The 18,482-nt window shown below is 49.5% G+C and overlaps 7 protein-coding genes across 7 annotated transcripts; 3 read left to right on the top strand and 4 right to left on the bottom strand.

Annotated features, from left to right (window-relative positions):
* Positions 1-152: 152 nt before the first annotated feature.
* Positions 153-675, top strand: EJ05DRAFT_495958 (myosin regulatory protein light chain cdc4; the record flags this gene model as incomplete). The annotated part of the gene is made up of 2 exons (XM_033746314.1): positions 153-342; positions 392-675. 2 exons carry the CDS (start codon positions 153-155, stop codon positions 673-675), a joined length of 474 nt encoding a protein of 157 aa, XP_033605571.1.
* A 439-nt stretch (positions 676-1,114) lies between these two features.
* On the bottom strand, positions 1,115-1,561 carry EJ05DRAFT_495959 (uncharacterized protein; the record flags this gene model as incomplete). Its single annotated transcript, XM_033746315.1, has 1 exon — positions 1,115-1,561. One exon carries the CDS (start codon positions 1,559-1,561, stop codon positions 1,115-1,117), a length of 447 nt encoding a protein of 148 aa, XP_033605572.1.
* Positions 1,562-2,215: 654 nt separating this feature from the next.
* Positions 2,216-3,432, top strand: EJ05DRAFT_495960 (U-box-domain-containing protein; the record flags this gene model as incomplete). Its single annotated transcript, XM_033746316.1, has 3 exons — positions 2,216-2,453; positions 2,757-3,194; positions 3,248-3,432. 3 exons carry the CDS (start codon positions 2,216-2,218, stop codon positions 3,430-3,432), a joined length of 861 nt encoding a protein of 286 aa, XP_033605573.1.
* Positions 3,433-3,838: 406 nt separating this feature from the next.
* EJ05DRAFT_472059 (uncharacterized protein) lies at positions 3,839-5,585 on the top strand. The gene is made up of 6 exons (XM_033743100.1): positions 3,839-3,941; positions 4,043-4,115; positions 4,187-4,269; positions 4,334-4,931; positions 4,985-5,123; positions 5,239-5,585. Exons 1-6 carry the CDS (start codon positions 3,907-3,909, stop codon positions 5,487-5,489), a joined length of 1,179 nt encoding a protein of 392 aa, XP_033605574.1. The 5' UTR covers positions 3,839-3,906; the 3' UTR covers positions 5,490-5,585.
* Positions 5,546-6,697, bottom strand: EJ05DRAFT_481961 (uncharacterized protein; the record flags this gene model as incomplete). Its single annotated transcript, XM_033745127.1, has 3 exons — positions 5,546-5,760; positions 5,947-6,314; positions 6,687-6,697. 3 exons carry the CDS (start codon positions 6,695-6,697, stop codon positions 5,546-5,548), a joined length of 594 nt encoding a protein of 197 aa, XP_033605575.1.
* A 1,638-nt stretch (positions 6,698-8,335) lies between these two features.
* On the bottom strand, positions 8,336-10,603 carry EJ05DRAFT_495962 (uncharacterized protein; the record flags this gene model as incomplete). Its single annotated transcript, XM_033746317.1, has 5 exons — positions 8,336-8,687; positions 8,750-9,549; positions 9,695-10,314; positions 10,376-10,395; positions 10,446-10,603. The coding sequence occupies 5 exons, from the start codon at positions 10,601-10,603 to the stop codon at positions 8,336-8,338; spliced, it is 1,950 nt and encodes a 649-aa protein (XP_033605576.1).
* A 6,182-nt stretch (positions 10,604-16,785) lies between these two features.
* On the bottom strand, positions 16,786-17,781 carry EJ05DRAFT_472061 (uncharacterized protein). Its single transcript, XM_033743101.1, has 3 exons — positions 17,750-17,781; positions 17,568-17,629; positions 16,786-17,520 (listed from the first exon to the last, which is right to left on the bottom strand). The coding sequence occupies exon 3, from the start codon at positions 17,461-17,463 to the stop codon at positions 16,924-16,926; it is 540 nt and encodes a 179-aa protein (XP_033605577.1). The 5' UTR covers positions 17,464-17,520; positions 17,568-17,629; positions 17,750-17,781; the 3' UTR covers positions 16,786-16,923.
* Positions 17,782-18,482: the final 701 nt, after the last annotated feature.

The following is an 18,482-nucleotide window of genomic DNA, read 5'->3' on the forward strand; positions in this document are numbered from 1 at the left end:
TCCTGACGGCCCGAATCAACAACTCAACCTCAGCCCTTCTCCTGGCAACATCACGACGAGTCCTCACTACGCACATCTACACTTCGCTCTTCCTACAGTACAAACACGATTGCCATCTCCAGTTCTACTCTTCCGTCTCACTTGTGCGCACAATGTCAATGTACGAAAACTCACAAACATCCGCGCAGGCTTCCACCAACTACAAAGAGGCGTTTCAGCTTTTTGACAAACGCGGCAACGGTCGCGTTGCGCTTGACAGTCTCGGTGATCTTTTGAGAGCCTGTGGACAAAATCCTACGTTGTCAGAGATCAAAGACTTGGAAAAGAGCATTGGCGGAGACTGTGAGGCATTATGTGCTAGTTAGAGGACCTTGCTAACGGATATCAACAGTCGACTTCGACTCTTTCTCCAAAATTCTAAATCGCCCGGGCGGCTTCCGTGACCCTGGTGACCCAGACCAGTACTGCCGCGGCTTCCAGGTTTTCGACAAAGATGGCACAGGTTTCATTGGAGTTGGGCAACTCAGATATATCCTTACAAACCTGGGCGAGAAGATGAGCGACGACGAGGTGGATGAACTCCTCAAGGCTGTGGACACCAGCAGTGGAGAGATCAATTATGCGGGCATGTTTTATCATATACTCCAACGCTATGCGCATCACGGCACGCACTAACATATTCTCAGATCTCGTACGAGTAGTCCTCGACAATTAAGCTCGAACATCAGTAAGAATTGATAGGAAGGGTTGAGCATTATCGGTCTTTGGTAACAAGCATTATTCGGGGTATGCAGGCGTTTGGCCCATGGGTTTGGTTGTCATGAATAATGGGTCTCTATGTCTTGATGGCATGATGCGCTTTCCTCCGTTGGCGCAGTAGCTAGTGGAATACAAACCTGCAGCATACATCAATAGCTGCTTCACTGCACTACCTCCGCCTCCTACCCTCGTGTTTTGAGCTAGTATCCTCTCCGTTCCTTTTGTCCAGTTCGTAGCTCCATATAGGAGGACTATGATGTGGCAGCCGCATGCAGAATGTTTCTTTTGGTTCTCTGCGCTTTCAGACCTCACAAAACCAGCTAGTGTTGTCTTGTATTCAAAACAATGCTAGCGGTCAGGTTTCCACTCCCAATCGCACCTCCTGCGTCATGTCCTTGCCGACAATCATATCTTTCGTATCCATGAAACCACCCGGTAATAAAAACATGACATCATGCCTTCGACCATGTCTCTCTCCTGCTTCTGTGCCCCAATGCGTCCAGTCAAGCTGATATGCAATGACTACTTTGCACCTTCCACATCGCTGTATCCAACGCTTTTCGAACCCGTCACTCTTCGTTATCACTTGCAGTTTTGCGGTGACAGTGGTCGAGAGAAGTATAGCATAATGGGTGGTCTCCTCACTTTTGGGTGGAGAAGCGGGTAGCGGTAAGATGAGTGCGCTGTCGAGGGAATTCGAACGTGTAGGCAAAGCCGATGCTGCGGTTGTGCTTGCGAACAAGAGGTTTGTGCAAAGGCAATGATAGGTATGGATCGGAGTATCGATATCTCCGGATGACATTCTTGATGTCGTTCAGAATGTCCTACTCGTGAGAGTGAAGAAGTTGCGCCCTTGATAAAAAAGTGGCGCGTGAGGGGGGGCCAAGGTATTCTAGCCGCCACATAATAACCTGCAGCTTTATAGAATAGGATTCTTGTAAACAAGAAATCAAATGAGGAGCGTATAGAATAGATCCCTGCAGAGATTGGTAGAGTTCATTGAGCTTATAACGCATGAGCCACAAGTCGTATCGATTGGCGCACTTTGGAATGGGCTACGTCAACCGGGGACCTTGACTTTTGAAATTCAAGTTTCAACAATAAAATTTACCTGTTTGATATGGAAACTATGTCCTACGATCATGCTAGCAATGCCTGGTACAATAAAGCCCAACATAATGGCTGACGAATATATGGATGCGGCGGCCCTCCTGGCTTTCGCCTAGAACCTTCCATTCACGCGATTCGACAGCATGTGTAGCTGAGTATCACGTCCTTGCATAACACTACTTCAGTAATAGCATTTTGTGAGGAATGAACACAAGGGAACGGTCAGAGTTTACATTTTCCAATAGTGAGATTCAACCTGCTCGCTTCCATACCGATACACGACTTCGCACGCTCTTCGACCCAGCCTTACTGTTGACGGCCTCCGCTCCTAGCCACTGGATCCAATATGTCGTGGCAGGCAGAAGAACTCAAAGAGAAGGGAAATGCCTATTTCAAGAAGGGCGAGTGGGCATCAGCCGAGACGTTATACTCCCAGGCTATACAGAAGAACAGCAGTAATCCTCTGCTTTATACCAACCGCGCAAACTCGAGGCTTAAGCTGGAGAGTTGGAGAGATGCGATAGATGATTGTCTCAGGAGTATAGAGCTTATGCAGGAGAACATGAAGGCGTACTTCTACCTGGGTATGTACATTCTTCATCCAGGGTCTGCAAGGATGGGTATTCTTCATGAGCATACGCGATGATTGCTCTCAAGGGCACATTCTAGTCCATGCAACTTAGGACTACTATGAGCTTCTCTGATCGCCATGAATCTCCTCTCCTCTTGTGGAACGGCTGTGATTACGCTGTCCCAGTGAGATCTACGCAACATGTATGAGATCCGCGGGGGCTCTGGCAAAGAGACAAAAGTCCATTTCGCGAGTGCTACCAGGACAAGAACGTTGTCCTTACGTCAAGGAAGACCCAACTAACAGCTGTTCTCAGCCCAAGCTCAAATCTCCATAAATCATCCTAATGAAGCCTTGTCTTCCGCGCTCATGGCGTACGAGATGTGTAGTCGTTCCAAACAGCAGACCAACAACGCCCAGACCATATCGGCGCTTGTCCTACGATGCAAGAAGGCGAAATGGGAAATTCGTGAACGCGACCGGCTACGAAGACGAAGCGTAGTACTTGGGGATCTCATGCAGAAGCTCGAGATCGACAAGAAGCGAGACCTTGACGAACTAGACGAGAGGGTAGCAAAAGGTGGGGTGGGTAAAATTGAGGCATCAGAAGAGAGAGCTGATATCGAGAAAAACGCTTCGAATCGAATGGGTGACCTACAAACAGCGTTTGCAATATCAAATCCGAAAGAGCTAGCAATTAGGGAGGTGCCTGACTGGCTGATTGACCCGATAACGTTTGAAATTATGCATGACCGTAAGTCGAGGCAAAAGGATGTCTAGCAACGGCACCGCTGACTGTGCTGGTAGCCGTAATTACCAAAAATGGTAATTCATATGAACGAGCCACGATAATTGAGCATCTGAAGAGGAGCGCAACTGATCCCCTTACCCGTGAGATTCTCACGATCAATGACCTGAGGCCTAATATTGCTTTACGTCACGCATGTCAGGAGTTTATGGAACAGAATTCAGGATGGGTGTACGATTGGTAGAGCCCCGAGCTGACTGATATCTCATTCAAATATTTGAATAGCGCTCACTTTTTGCTCTGCCTTGTACATGCTGGCAAAGCGCCTCCAACATCAAGCTTCCTGAGCATTCATATTTCAATTGATATACCCCGCCTCCTCATTAGTATAGGTTTTTCGAACATGCTCGAAAGTTCCTTGCGACAAAGCTATTTTATGACTTTTCTACACTCAAACGATTTAATTGAATTGAACCCTATGACATTGCAACGTTACTTTTATGGCCCTTCTGACATGCAGGGTCAGGTTATTTTTATTTCGGGCTTGCTACAAGGATCGGTACCTACCTAACACCATACCACAGCCGCGCCGCGCTAAAGAAGTGGGGCCAGGTCAACACCAAAGCTCTCAAGGAGACAGAACGTTGATCTAGACACCAACATAACACAACAGCTCTATAGCCATTCCTCTGTCGCACTCACGACTCCGACAGCAATCATGGACAAGTTTCAAGCTTTCGGCAAGAACATCTCGTACGCTCCCCTTCTAATCACAGCTAGCAGCAGCGGCTTGCGACATGTCGGAGCTCTCAGCCTCCTTATCGTGATCTAATGCTGATCTGGTGTCTATTTAGGGCGTCGTTCACGCCATGGGCTGGAAGGACGCAACAATACCTGAAGGAACAGATGGGTCAATCAGAAGATAAGGTATGGATTCCTGAAAGGACCTCAGCATCCAAGGTGGGCTGCATGTGATTGCTAATTGCATATCGATGCAGACGCAGCTCCCCCCGGATTACATCGATCTTGAAAAGAGAGTTGATGCTCTCAAGGCAGTCCACCAGAAGATGCTTGCTGTGACGTATGTATTTCTTCAACTGGACGTCCTTTCATGCGCGGAACAAGCCCTGACCTCGCCGCTACAGCTCCCAATATACTCATGAAGCATATGACTACCCAACGAATCTCCGGGAATCCTTCAATGACCTTGGACGCACTGTCTCCGAGAAGGTCAACCTCCTCTCCAATGCCACTTCACCCGCTGAGGCCCAAGCCGCTTTGACAGCCCCTCCCTCCGCAAAGCCTCAGCCAAAGACGTTCTCGCATGCCCTCGCTCGCGCATCTCTCAACAGCTCCACAGTTCTTGCGGCCGATCACAGTGGTGCTGGCGAAGACCCTCTTGGTACGGCACTTGAGAAGTACGCTGTTGCATCCGAGAAGGTCGGTGAGGCACGCCTCGCACAAGATGCTCAGATACAGAGCCGATTCTTGGCCGGCTGGAGCACCACCTTGAACACAAACCTGATGTTTGCGCAACGCGCAAGGAAAAGCGTCGAGAATGCGCGACTGAATCTTGATGCTGTCAAGGCACGGGCCAAAGGTGTAGGCTTCGCTCTGCCAGGCCAGAAGAAGGAGGATCATTTGGATGAATCGCAGCTGAGCGACGAGGCGCGGGCACAGATTGAGCAAGCCGAGGATGAATTTGTTGCTCAGACTGAGGAGGCTGTGGGTGTCATGAAGAACGTGAGTAATCAGTGAAGTCCTCAGGCGTATTGGAACTAATCACAGTCGAATAGGTCCTAGACACCCCCGAGCCACTCCGCAACCTCGCAGATCTCATCGCTGCTCAGCTCGAGTACCACAAGAAGGCCTACGAGATACTCTCTGAACTGGCACCCGTCGTGGACCAGCTGCAAGTCGAGCAGGAGGTTGGTCGTGCCCAGACTTTCTCCACCTAGTCCTCTGCGTCATAGCTTTCCAGTTGTTCGCTAGTCCACACATATAGAAAGAATAGACCGCTAACATACATTCTTACACAATATCAGGCCAGCTACCGCAAGAGCCGTGAAGGGGCATGAACAACTCCATCGCCCAGCGTCCACTCATACATACGATGAATCAGCACGGCTCGGAGCCCAGTACTCAGGTCCGTTTCCGATTTGCCCTCCAGCGGTCGGAGTGCTCCGAGACGCAGGCCTAGGATCAGGATTGCCCTTTCATTTCCGTCCTGTGGCGGCTGACCCCAGGCTTTTCATTTCTCTATACTATCCCTTCCTCTCTACTGTTGGGCTTACTGATTGATTGATTGATTGATTGATCGACTAAGTGCACCTGCGTCTATTGTTTCCTGCTTGTCATCATGAACTACTTAGTCCATGCCTCGCCCCCTTGTCCTGTAGTACAATATACTTGGTATATACTAGGTTCCCCTTGCCGCAGACTCCAGGGAATGTGTTGTATAGCTTGTCTATAGCGGACTCTTGTAATCCCGAATCCCCCTCCCCCTGGATAACCTTGTCCGTCGTCCACCATGACTTGCGCTGCTTGCCTATTACTACCGCCTCGTCCGAGTCTAACAGAACACAGCTATCTAACGAGAGAGTGGGAAACGCAGCGCTATGTCCGTCGTCCGTCTTATCACCCTGCGTCGTATACGTTTACCTACTATGTGTAGATGCTCTGTCCCCCTTCCCCACGCCGGTGTCAATGTTTTACGGGCGTGTGTGTGTGTGTGTGTGTGTGACGCCTGCCGTCTCACCCTGCCCTGCCCCCATGTATCCATCCCCTGTCTGGTGTCTGACACTTCCTTGGTTTCGTTGGTCCCCCCTCCCCTCTCCTCCGGCAGGGGGCAAAGGGAAAGGGGAGAGAAGTACCACTTCTGCACGACCACCACTACTACCACTACCATAAAGCCCCCTGAGTATTATCCAATTTCTCTGCATATGTATATACGCCTTTCGTCGTAATTCGGTTCCTGGGGCTGCTGTGGGTGTGGGAGTGGTTGCGGGTGGTTGCGGGAGTGCGGGTTGTGGCTGGCTTTGAAGGTTGCGATGTTCGTTTGTGGCTGTCTGTGGGTTCATCTGGGTTGGGTGATTGGGGTTAGGAATGTGCTTTGGGTTTGGGGTACTGTGGACATGTGTAGATGTGTAGCTGTGTAGATGTGGAGATGTGTAGATGTGTAGATGTGTAGATGTGTAGATGTGTAGATGTGAGTTTGAGGCTTGAGGCTTGAGGCTTGCGGGAAGGTGAAGAGGAGGGGGAGGAGGGAGGTGTATGGGAGTGTTGGTTAGGCCGATATTCAAGGAGTGTGTTCAAAGGCGAGATTTTATTTATTTGTTTACTTGGGTACTTGTTTACTAGTGTGTTGCTGTACTCGTCCATCCGTTCGTCAAAACACACACTCATAATCCGAACTAAACACACACAAACATCCAGCCCTCCTCCCTCAACCCTAATCCCTCAATCCTTCCCTATCCTACTACCTACCTACCTACCTACCAACTACCCATTCCCAAATCCCAATCCAAATCTCCTCATCCACATCCCCCTATAATTCCCCCCCGCCCCAAATCCCCCACCTCGCCTTCTTTCTTCTCCCTCTTTTTTCCCCTTATCCAGCTCCGTTGCCCACATATAAAAGCATATATAACGTAGTATACATGCTACTTTTAACATCTTCAATACTTCCAAACTGCGCAGAGGGCACTAGCACCATGACTAAGATCATGTATCATGTATCATGTATCATACGATGACTGGATTTGGATGTATGGCTGTGTTCAATGTGTCAGGGTATGATGGTGGGGGTGTTTATGCGGGAGTTTGTATGCACATGGATGTTTATTTTTTTGGATGGGTATGTGGGTATGTTTATGGGTATGAGTATGAGTATGGCGGATAGGTGCATAGGTGCATAGGTGATGGGATGGGTGGTGGTTTTGTTTGGGTTCAGATTAGTTGAATTATTTAGATGAGTTGGAGTAGTTACTTAGTGCTAGAATAGGGATGAGGATGATTGGGAGGGTTTAGATAAATAGATAGGCAGTTTCATTGTGGGGGAGGGGGGATAGGGAAAGAGGATGGAGTGAGGGTCTGGGATGGACGAGACGAGCCGGTGGAGGGTGCGGGAGGAAGTAAGGGGTTTCGGGGGTTTGGGCGGGGGGGTGGTAGTTCTAAGGAAAGGGATGGGATGGGATATAGTGCAATGGAGCAAGGGAGGGGGAGGAAAAGGGTTGTTTACGGTTCAGGTTTGCGCGGAGATAGAGATATAGAGGAAGACAGAATGTGGAGACGTAGTGGTGTCATTGAATGTGTATGCTGAGTCGAGAAGATTGCGATGATGTTGTCGATGATACTATTGGGAACGATGGGGCGAGTGGTATGGCATGCATATGAGAGATGAGCTGGTAAGTATAGGCTTGCGTCATCAGAAATATTGCGTCAAAGCGTCCTCAGTCTGTATTTGGAATATGTATCGAAGGTATGACAGCCCGTTCTGGTTGTGGTGGGTGGACTGTGCACTTGCAATTTGACGAATTTCATGCGACGGGTAAAGCGCCCTGAAGATATTAGCCAAAAGAAAAGTGCACAGACGGTCCCAGATCCACGCGGCAATACCAGGGTATGGTGGAAAAAGATAATGAGAGAATTGGATAAAATTATGCATTGAATGTTAAAAGTTGATCGCAAGACCTGTTGTTCCCCTTTAGCCGTAATTTCTGGCTCAAATCAAGCCTTTGCCTCGCCGGGCCGCGCGGTCCGATGTTCCGCATGTTATGCATTTTGATGTGACCGAAGATAACATGAAGATGGGTCTCCATCATGCAGATAATACAGTGTATAGGTGAAGGTGGAAGATGGAAGAAAATAAAGGGGGGGTATGTTCAAGAAACAGTAATAATACAATGGTCCATTGTGCTCGTCGACGCAATTCTCGCTCACCGTTCATGTCGTTAAAATGCCGTGATAAGTGTGTCGCATAGTATAGTCGCAAAGGTAATTCCGAGGCGCAGTGATGCTTCAATCGTTCTGATGATCGCTCCGTAACGAAAGACAGAATGAAATAGTCCCCGGATGGTACTAAAGTGACGTGTCTTGGTGGTATAGACAGAGTGTGTGGCCTTTTATTTATTGGCAAGATCATCTCCCTAGTTGCCAGTGTAACCATCGGCCGAGTGGTCCCATCTGAGAGGACTGTCCTCGAATGCAGGCTCACTCGATCCCTCACTTCCAAATGTGAACTCTGGCGATGCCACACCATCGTAACCAAAATTGTTTGCTTGCTTCCCCCTCTTGCGCGAACTTGTCAGCCTAAGATTGCCAAAGACACCCTGTAGAGTTTCAAGGTCCTCGCTGGTCACGGAATTACGCTCGGCCGTAAAGTTGCGAAGCTCTTTTATGATGGGTGGACAGGTCTCGACGTCAGGAAGCCACCAGGCGGTCATGTCCGTTCCCCAGATAGCAGTCATCCTCTCACGGAATCCCCTTGGGTATATGTATCTGTGCAATCATTCAGTCAAAAGATTCTGCGATATGGAGGCGAGGGAGTCAGTGTTACGCACCCGTTCATCTCGATCGTGGCCAATTTCTGACGGCACCACATCTTAGTACGTTCATCTTCATCTAGGAGCAAGCATCCAAGCGCAAAGCTTGCTTGCGCATCAATGATTGCACCTAAAGGAGCTCCCGGATACAGTTCTATGGCTTCGAAAAGCTGGGCCGACTTGTAGGCTTTGTCGATAAGTTCGAGATTCTTGGTTGGGACCCCTGTCATTTGCGACAAGGCCATGTGAAACATGAGTTCTATAGCCCAAATGTCAATCATAATGAGGTTCGTAACCCATCGCTCCGGCCCGTAAAGAATCCTAGGCTCGTAAGGATCTACAATCTCCGTGTTCAAAGCTGGTACCCCTGAGAACTTATTGATCAGATATCGAGGATCTGTCAACGTAGGGTTCAGTTCTGAAGGCCACCTGGCAAACTTTTGCATAAGGTCAGCAACTTTGCTCTCGAATTCATGAGCCGGTCTGTCACGAGGCTGATCCTTGTCGAAAAGGATGGCATATTCGCCAGCTAGTAGTCGTGAGTAAGCGAAGCGCTCTTCGTACAGTACTGCGATATCGTCCGGCTTTTCAATGGCTTTTGCAGCCAGCCACTCATGTTGTGCGACCAGCCACTCATGCCCTAAACTAGTTCTCGTCGCGGTCTGCAAAGCCAAGAATAGGTCAAAGCGGACATACCACTGGAGCGTTTTCCGAAGTGAGTTTGACTTCTGCATTTCCACGGGAGTGTAAAGAGTAGTCAGTATGTGTCGCGCGGCGTTGATGTGGCCCTTTAAGTTGCCCCAGTCTCCAAGGACCTCCTGAAGCTTGTTAGTCAAGATATCCCAAAAAAAGAAAACGCCAACGCCCGTCACTTGCCTCAATGCTTGCCAATTGTAAGACGGTCCAAAGTGTAGCAATGGTATGTGTATGCTTTTTCTGTATCGAGGTACGAAGACAACTGACAGACTCATGATAGTATTTGAGAAAGCCTGCTAACTTACCATTTGGTTTGCCAAGTGTATGGTGGTATGCAGCGAAACCGACTATGGCATAGAGAAGAGCAGCATTCTTCTGAGTCATCTCGAGTAGAGTCTTTGTATAGAAGTGCTCCGCATCATATTTCATTGCGTAGTGATGGCAGGTTATGTTGTTCTTGTAGTAATCAAGATAGAAACGCATGTCGGAGGTTATTTCACCATCAGGCTCAGGATCTCCGGTAACCTTGACAGTTTGTCGGCTCTGTTGTCTAGATGGTACGGGCCGTTTCGAAGGTGGCTGGCCCGAGTTCTCAGTTGATGGTGATGGCCCTTCGTCTGCCGTGAGTGAAGGAGGGTAGGAGTTCTCTCGAGACTGCGATTGACTTTCGGGGGAAAATTTACTATCCACGGCGCTTTCGGGCTTGACAGTGACATCCTCCTCTCCATCGTCTGGAATGGTAGGTAGTCCATCATTGCTCTCTACCATCACATCTTCCTCACCAGAAGAGAGGTTTTCTACGAAACCCTTGACTTTACTGGACTTTCCCGATTTACCGGCTGGTGTGGGCTCTGGATAAACACATTCTCTATTGCCTTTCTTGCAGCCTGCCATGTCCGTGTCAGCACTTGATTCATGAATTAGGAAGATGGTCACGAACGATCACACGTTGGATGACCTTCGTCACACTGTGGTAATTAGCCTGGATTCGATGCAATTTGACATTCTAATAACCTACCTTGACCCTTCTGCTTCTGCAAGTGAAGCAACCGCTCCGAGTTCGACGGTGTTTGACGTGTTCATTGCCCGTCGATTGTCGTCTTCGGATCCGAACTTGACCAGCTTGAGCCGGAAGAATTGTTTGAGTTGCGTCGTCGTATCCGACGTAAGACCCATGTAGACTATCCGCTGATGACGACTGGAGGAGCTGATGATTCGGTATATAGGCCTCTGGGATGCCTTGAGACAAGCTCTGGTGATCGTTTTGGATAGGATAGTACGGATTGTAGTTGTACGGTGGATATCCATACCCCGCCATACCGATTATCAAGGAGCTAAGAATGCCGTAGATCGAAAGGTGTAATGAAAGAGAGTGATCAAGCAGGCCAGAGAAGCGAATGTCATGCAGTTGAGAATCTCCGTCAGATGCAAGAGGCGAGACCACACAACGTCGACGCAGCGATCTTGGAAGGCGTTCTGAGAGTCTGGTGTGAGTGCGACGAGCAACCCGAGCAACTGTATCGATTTGACAACAGTCCGTGATGGTCTTAGAAGTAGGAGCTCCCCTGTTAGTCTTTCAGCGCAGGCCACCACCCGGCTATAGTCACCCCAGGCAAAGACGCGCCCTGACAGGCCGAAAGTCCAGCGAGACGCTCGGGTACAGTCCGAGAGTCTGACTAGGGGCTTCTGAGAGACTCTGGTAAGTCTGTGTGTATGTCTGTATTTCTTGACTTGTTGTTGTAGAAAAGCTGAAGTAAAGAGAAGTTGACTTGAAAATGCTGCTGAGGCGTGTATAGTCAGATCTGTCGAAACAGATGAAGTTAACAGTTTCGTCAAGGTAACAAATTTGATAAACCTGAATCTTGGTAGTAAATAAAGAAGGAAGGTGTCTATACGGTTCGGATGATATGGGAGATCAGGTGTGCTAGTTCGTGCCTCTCGTGGATGGTAGTGGGATCAAAAAAGCTGGACAGCGGAATCAAGCGAATAGTATAATCAAAGGGAAGAATGTAGATACATCCTAGACGCGAAGATCAACGACTGGAGGTTGTTATAGTCTTCGGAGGATGTCCGTTTGTGAGAGAAGCCCCAAAAGATGATTTGAAAGGACAGGGTACGGCAAGCCTTGACGAGGAGGCCAGTCCACAGGCGACCAGGGTCAGGATCTGGAGATCGGAGAGCCTTTAATGCTACTTGCGCTCGGCCAGTGAGGATAAAACAGTGAAATCCTAGTCGAAGATCCTGGTTCAGTATTGCTGCTGCGAGTGTATATACGAGGAGTGGTCGTCGTACTGACTTCGGACAGGCGGGGCAGCGCAGCTCTGCTTGGAGTGATCAATCGCCAGTCTAGTGGAGCATCCTCTGGGGGCCAGATCTGGTTCCAAATCAGAGAAATAGTGTCGTAGTCAAGAATTAGGACACTTGGAGGCTATGAAGGATATGAAGGCACTGTAGAGATAAAGCCCGGTATCCCCCAAATGATGGATCAGTGTTGAGTGTGAAGAGGTGGAGCTTCTCTTGGGAAGATGCTTTTTTAGTGTGAGAAACCCAAAAGAAACGGGAGCTCAGTTTAGGAGGTGTCCTGTTCGACCGTCGAGGTGGAGCGTGCACGCGTAGCTAAATTCACACCAAGCCGATTGAGAGATAAAAGGGCAAAAGGCTCTAATTGTTATGGCGTACGTATAGTGCGGAGGAAGGTAAAGTTGGAGTGTCAGACCTTCGAGTCAGAAATTACAGCTACGTACTATGGCAAGCACAAGCACCAAGTTCTCGGGCTTTTGACAAGGCAGGCAGATCGTGTACAACGTCCAGTCTTCTCTTACAATTCTCAAGTGTTTCTCCGCTTGGTTTAGGCGTTCCTTGTAGGTTCGTGATGATGGATAGTTGGTCGCACAGCACCAATGATGATGGGTGGAATAGCCCAAACGCGTTTAGGAGAGAGCAAGGCGTGCTTCAGACGCCGAACAAGGTGATTATTTCTTCAAGTTCCAGATCTCACAGATGCATCGACGTAGGAATACAGTCTAGGATGGCGAGACTTGGACAGCTGCAGGACTTAGCTACAGGGCGCGTGGGTGAGATGAAAGCAGGCATTGCGCCGATGCATCAGCATGACCAGTGGAACAGATATTGGAACAGGGCTGGAGATAGAGAGAGTCTGCAAGGACGGGAAGAGGCAGAAATGGACCAGCTGGAATCAAGGGGCGCCACGACATCAGGGGTCGTACTGGGACCTGATCCCCAGCTTTTGGCTCACACGATTGAACAGGAAAGGCGGAAAAGGTTTGCGAGATGGAAGGGTTCAAAGGAGTGATCCACATACGACAGATGCCGCAGAACAAGCCACAATCGTAAAAGCAAGTTGGAGGTGGTATTAAGTCATGAGGGTTGTGTTTGATATCTCTCCCTCTCTGCACACAGCCAGAACTCACTGTTGTCGTTGTCTAGAATTGGTGTTGACGACCGTTGAACTTAGCGCCGGCTTATGGAGCATACGTCAAGTTCAAAGACAGGTTCTGGAAGAATAAGAGCGGTCTTAAGGCCGGGTATCGATGGCCTACGACGATACAACAGGACCAACACACTCGAGAGTGCAGCAGGAACAGGGGTATAGTGACATAGGGGGGCATAGTATGTAGGGGGGGCACAACAGACAGACATCACAGGGCTGGCACGGCCACTATACTCGTCCGGAGACATGCTGCAGGGAAGATGAGTGCCGCATTTATTTACTTGGTATTACCTATTACCCTCCTACGTCGACGGTAAAGTAGGGAATTGTATCTACTACTACTATGGAATTCGTCAACTGAAGCTGAAGACACTGACACTAATGAACACTAATCAACACTGACACTGGCACTGGCACTGACACTGACACTGACACTGACACTGACACTGACACTGACACTGACACTAACACCGGGCACGGGCACTGGCCCCTCTCGTTCTCGTCTTCCAGCTTATAGTATAAAGATACAGTACCTTCTTTGATATAGGAAAGATGTGCAGTTGCTATCCGTCAGAAGCCGAGTAGGGCAACACGTGAAAGTGAATATGGCTGTGTTGTAAACCACCTAATACCTAGACAGTCTAATAAGTAATTAGGGGGCCTCTTCACTCCAGGTTCCACTAATACTAGTACAGTACTGTAGGACTCTGGTAATTACCTCTTACCACCAGCACAGTCAGTGTAGGCGTACTAATTAGTTAATTATTTACAGCAGCCCAAAGATGGGCTGCGCGCGGGATGAACGGCTGGGCGGCTGGGCGGCTGGACACCCTCGGGCACCATGAATCCTACCCAACGTACTCTACTCTAGTGGTGGGCGGCTCTCTGGGCTCTCTGGGCTCTCTGGGCTCTGGTGGTGGGCGGTTCTGGGGCAGTCATTGCGGGATTAGCAGCCCACACACGCCCCAAGCTACCTGGGTTACCTGGGCTACCTGGCTACTTGGCTACTCATCAGGCTGTACTTAGGGGGGTTTGGTTGGGTTGATCAGGGCGGGGAGGCTAGGGGTACTGTACGGTATGTAGGTAAGAATAAGGTCAGTTAGCTGGGTTGGTAGGCCGGGCAGGGAGGTTCGGGGGCGGCTAGACGCAGGTATAACTGGTACCAATGCAGGTGGTTCACTTCCTTCGTGCAGCAGCAGCAGCAGCTAGGTAATCCGGACTACATCATCATCATCATCACCACCACCACCATCATCATTAATTCTTCCTTCTCAGCTTCCTCCTCCACATCCATCCATCCATCCTTCATCCTCTCCTCATCACCATCATCACCAACTCTCCATCTCCACATCATGCACGATCCTGCATCTCTTCCTGTATTCTGCCGTCAGCAAGGCCAATCGCTCGTTCATTGTACTCCCAGCCCTCTACTAATACCTACTCATCCATCCTTCACCCTCCACTCCACCACGCCCTCCTCTGCTGCCACACCCGAAAACCCATCCTAACATGGTTATATCTCCGCGTACCATCATCCTAGCTTGGTCCACCTGGCTCACGCAAATGTTTCAGTCAGTCCTCCGTCTTCACACTATTCATTCAAGCCACTCATCAAACAAGCCTCAGATGCTGCCTCCATCTTCGTCCAATCTCTCCTCAGACGCTTCGTCTTGACCTTCCCCCTCTCCACCCGTAGCCATGCAGATCTTGCACCGACCACTCTACTGCCCACGAGTCCACCAATGGTCAAAGCAAACGTTGCGCCACGCTATCTTTGTGGGTCCAGGGCTTTCTCCATGAAATAGTTCGTGCCAAGCTTCGTCCTGCATGTCAGACTCAGCCTTGACGGCCATACTGATCCTCATCCAAGAAAACTCCAGCAAGCTTTTCAGGATATCATTTTGAGCTCGTCCATGACCACCGGAAGAATTATTGTTCGCTGTCTCTTTCTCCCCTGTGCTTCAACTCAATATTGCCAGACTCCCTCTTTTCCCATGCCACAGTTCAGGTTACTCCGGCTGTCCCTGGTCTTCATGTCTGTATACGAATACGGCCCTGTACATCCCACCAGCCTAAAACAGTGGGGTGCATCACTATATCTTGCTCCCACGGTCATGGCTCCCGTGGCGCCTACCATCCTGCATATATCCTCGTCATTTCTCTGAGCCTTCATCTGTGACTGTGCCACAGATACAGGCAATTCAACCGCTTCTGGCTCATTACCCGGCCAAATTATGCGGTAATACAGGTACTCAGACCACGGCTGTCTGTATCACCTGCCGTGGACCTTCTAGAAGTTCTATAAATGTTCCCATCGCCGGTACTTCAATGCCGTTGCGTTCACTGCCATTAATGACCATAGCAGGGAGTCTTTGGGGCCTTATGATCCTGCATATCCATCTAATCTTATAGGCTCAGTAATTCAACGACCGTTCATGGCGCCAAGTATGGGGAATGCAGATTCCAGGGCCGTGAGCAGAGGCAAGTACTACTCTGACCAACTATGATGAATAAGATTCATCCAGGTCGTGTCCACTCAAATGGTCCATGCCGTGGCCCTGCTGCCCGAAAGTTTGGGAAACGGTGACATCCGGCTCCGAAGCCTATTGCTGCTCGTGAATAGTGCTGTTGGTGCTCTTCTCCCAAGGGCCAAACCTGTCCCGCCGGCCCAAAAGTAGCGGCTGGCACTAGCACGGAGACCCGCTCAGCGGAGTCGGAGATATCTGAGCATCCCGCGCCTATTTTACCAGGAACGTCCATCTCAGGCACACACTGCACAATACCATTACCATTACCATCCAAGTAGGACCCGCTGCTCTCCGAGGGACCCCCTAGCCCCCCACAAACGGGTCCCCCTCTTGCATCGGCACGCTTGGCTGCATATCTTGCATTTTCTTGCGCCATCGTACGGTCATCGCATGTGCCAGATACCTCGGTCGTTTCCACTTGCCGGGGGGAAGAGGGAATCTTGGTGCGGACTTCCAGACAAAATTCCCACTTTTTTCTTTGACTTGCACGACTCGGGCACTCGCTCTCTCGAGTGATCCTCGGGGCGGAGAGACCCGAAAAGCGCTCGCACACGTCCTTATTGAACGAGTTGGAAAACTAATATTATGCGCCGGGAATCCATGTCCACTATGTAAATCTCGACTCAGGCTATATGACATATGCCGGTCTATATGATTCATCTGCGGATAAGGGATAGTCAGTCCCTTACTGGGGACTTGTACAACGAGTGACTCGTGCTTGATGTTCTTGGAGAGGTATCGTTGTTTGTTTTTATCGCTGGTTGGCTGGTGGTCGGGAATCGTGGATTGCTCTGCTGGATATATGGATTATCACGTTGGTATCGGGTTAGAATGCTTTGAAGTGCGTATGTAGTGTTTAATAATAAGCTACTAAGTAGCAGAGAATCTTTATATCTTGTACTAGCTATACACACCGCTATCCAGCTCTTTTCGATCGTACTCGTAAGCACAACACGGCTATTGGAAATACAGCTCTACTAAATAGACAGAACATTTATCTTCTCTCTCCGCTATTTGAATATAGAGTAGCTAACCATGAAACATCCTTCCTGCCCGGAACTTTCTTCTCAGTTGGTTATATTCTACAGAGTAAGTACCCTCCATACCTCCCCATCACCATCCGTCGAATAGACACCCTAAACAGCAAGAACCTTCTATATTATAGACTCCGTAATCGTGATTCTGGCTCCTCGGGAGCGCACAAAGCCTCGTTTTCTCCCTATTTGGGGTAGTATGAGAAAAGTCACGTCTGGTTATTGATTATTAGCTATGCTAGATGTGCGGGTCATGGCAATATGTGTGTTGTGGAATCTCTAGTGGTTTCTGGAGAGTGGGAAGTTGAGGATTTGCGTATGGTTGTGGTATTTGTATATATTCGCCTAATATATTGTTGTGAAGTCCTTTCCCCCTTTTCCCCTTTTCCCCTTTTCTTTTGCTTTGCTTCGCTTCGCTTCTTCTAGCTTAGAGTCTCCTTTCCTCTCCTTTCCTCTCCTAATTCTAGGGTCTCTCCTCTCTCCTCACTGCCCCTCTCCATTCCCCTGTCTCTCCCCTCCCCTTCCTCTCTCCTCCTCGTTACCACAGTCTGCCGAAGGGGCGTTTCCTGGTTGTGATGCTGCTGCTGGTGCTGGTGCTGGTGCTGGTGCTGGTGATGATGCTGGTCTTCCTCCTCCTCCTCCTCCTCCCGCCACAGTTTCATCCAGAAACACGAGCCTCCCATCCGGACTAAGCCCCATTCCGGCACGTAGCCTGGAGAGGTCGATGTCGAGGAGGGGGTATGCGGAAGCTGAAGTAGAAGCAGGAGTTGAAGCCGAAGCTGAAGCCGAAGCTGAAGCAGCCGGATCTACGACGGGCGTGTTTGGTTCTGGGGGTCTCTGGCGCGTTGGTTGAGGAGGGGGTGCTGGTGGTGAGGAGGTCGGTGAGGAGGTCGGTGAGGAAGTGGTTGTGGTAGGCTGTGTGGTCTGCGTAGTCTGCGTAGATAGGGGCGTATTGGCAACTTGCATGTACGCGGCGCGGCGGAGGGTTTCTTTGCGGAGGTCGTTGCTGCGTGGAGATGGCATTGTTGGTTTTTTGGTTGGTTGGTTGGTTGAGAAGGGGGTTTGTTGGGTGGGTGCGGACTGTGGCTTCTTTTGAGACTTGATTAATCTTTCGGTGGATGGCTTACATTGATATATGATCGGTCCAGAGAGTGACAATCGGAGGGGCTACGATGGTATAGTAGCAGATCTTGGGCTTATCGTTAGCAAACGCAAACACAAACGCAAACAGCTCCTTTCCAAAGCCACGTCAAGCGTGGATATACAGTTGAACAGAAAGGAGGGAGACAGGTGTCGGGAACGAGCATACTGGTGTAAATTGTACTGGAACGTATACGAAGCTTGGCTGGGGTACTGCCGATTTGAATTCGATGTTCTTGGTGAGGTAGGTTGCTGAAGGACAAAGAGCAACAGAGGGTACGTGAACAGACGGTCTTATAATCGAGTCAAGTCGGCACACGGAGGTTTTCTGTGCGCAATAGCGAGAAGTGTGTGCGTTTGGACACCCCCCTTATTCATGATAGCTCCCACGCACAAATACCTAGAACAGCTGTACGGTCTTGTTGGTCAAAGTGAACCAATATCAGACAAAAGTAATAAATCTTTTCGAGCATGACAGGTGAGGTATACGGCACCCTTCAACCCCCACACAGACTTGAGCATCTCGCCGTATCTATGCAGACACATCTAACACACGCAAGGAAACCGCAGGATAACACAGCAGTGAGGCACGAAAGAGAAGGGAACACTGCCATTTCTCATCTCCAGCTCGAAAGAAAAATAAGTCCGGAATAAAAAAGAAGGGGTAAGTGCAAGTATAAGTATCCACAGGATGCAGACAATCCCAACGACCTCTTTCTCGATCACAAAGAGTATCATACTAAGTTGAAAATGATATAGCACTATTGACAGGGTCGTCGGAAGGACAAAGGATAACGAAGATCCTGAGACTAAATGAAAGAGACGGCCAGAACAAAGGATGATATTCTGCTCAAGTAGGCGTTGAGAGGAAGGTATGGACGGTCAAGAGTAGTACGACGTTC

Source organism: Pseudovirgaria hyperparasitica (genome assembly GCF_010093815.1).
Source record: "Pseudovirgaria hyperparasitica strain CBS 121739 unplaced genomic scaffold EJ05scaffold_1, whole genome shotgun sequence".
Lineage (NCBI taxonomy): Eukaryota > Fungi > Ascomycota > Dothideomycetes > Acrospermales > Acrospermaceae > Pseudovirgaria > Pseudovirgaria hyperparasitica.

Excerpts from the sequence above, each read along its gene's own strand:
- EJ05DRAFT_472059 (XM_033743100.1), top strand. The coding sequence starts at position 3,907 with ATGGACAAGTTTCAAGCTTTCGGCAAGAACATCTC. Across the intron at positions 4,270-4,333 it reads CAGAAGATGCTTGCTGTGAC|CTCCCAATATACTCATGAAG; the intron begins GTATGTATTTCT and ends TCGCCGCTACAG. Across the intron at positions 5,124-5,238 it reads AGTCGAGCAGGAGGTTGGTC|CTACCGCAAGAGCCGTGAAG; the intron begins GTGCCCAGACTT and ends ATATCAGGCCAG.
- EJ05DRAFT_472061 (XM_033743101.1), bottom strand. The coding sequence starts at position 17,463 with ATGCCATCTCCACGCAGCAACGACCTCCGCAAAGAAACCCTCCGCCGC.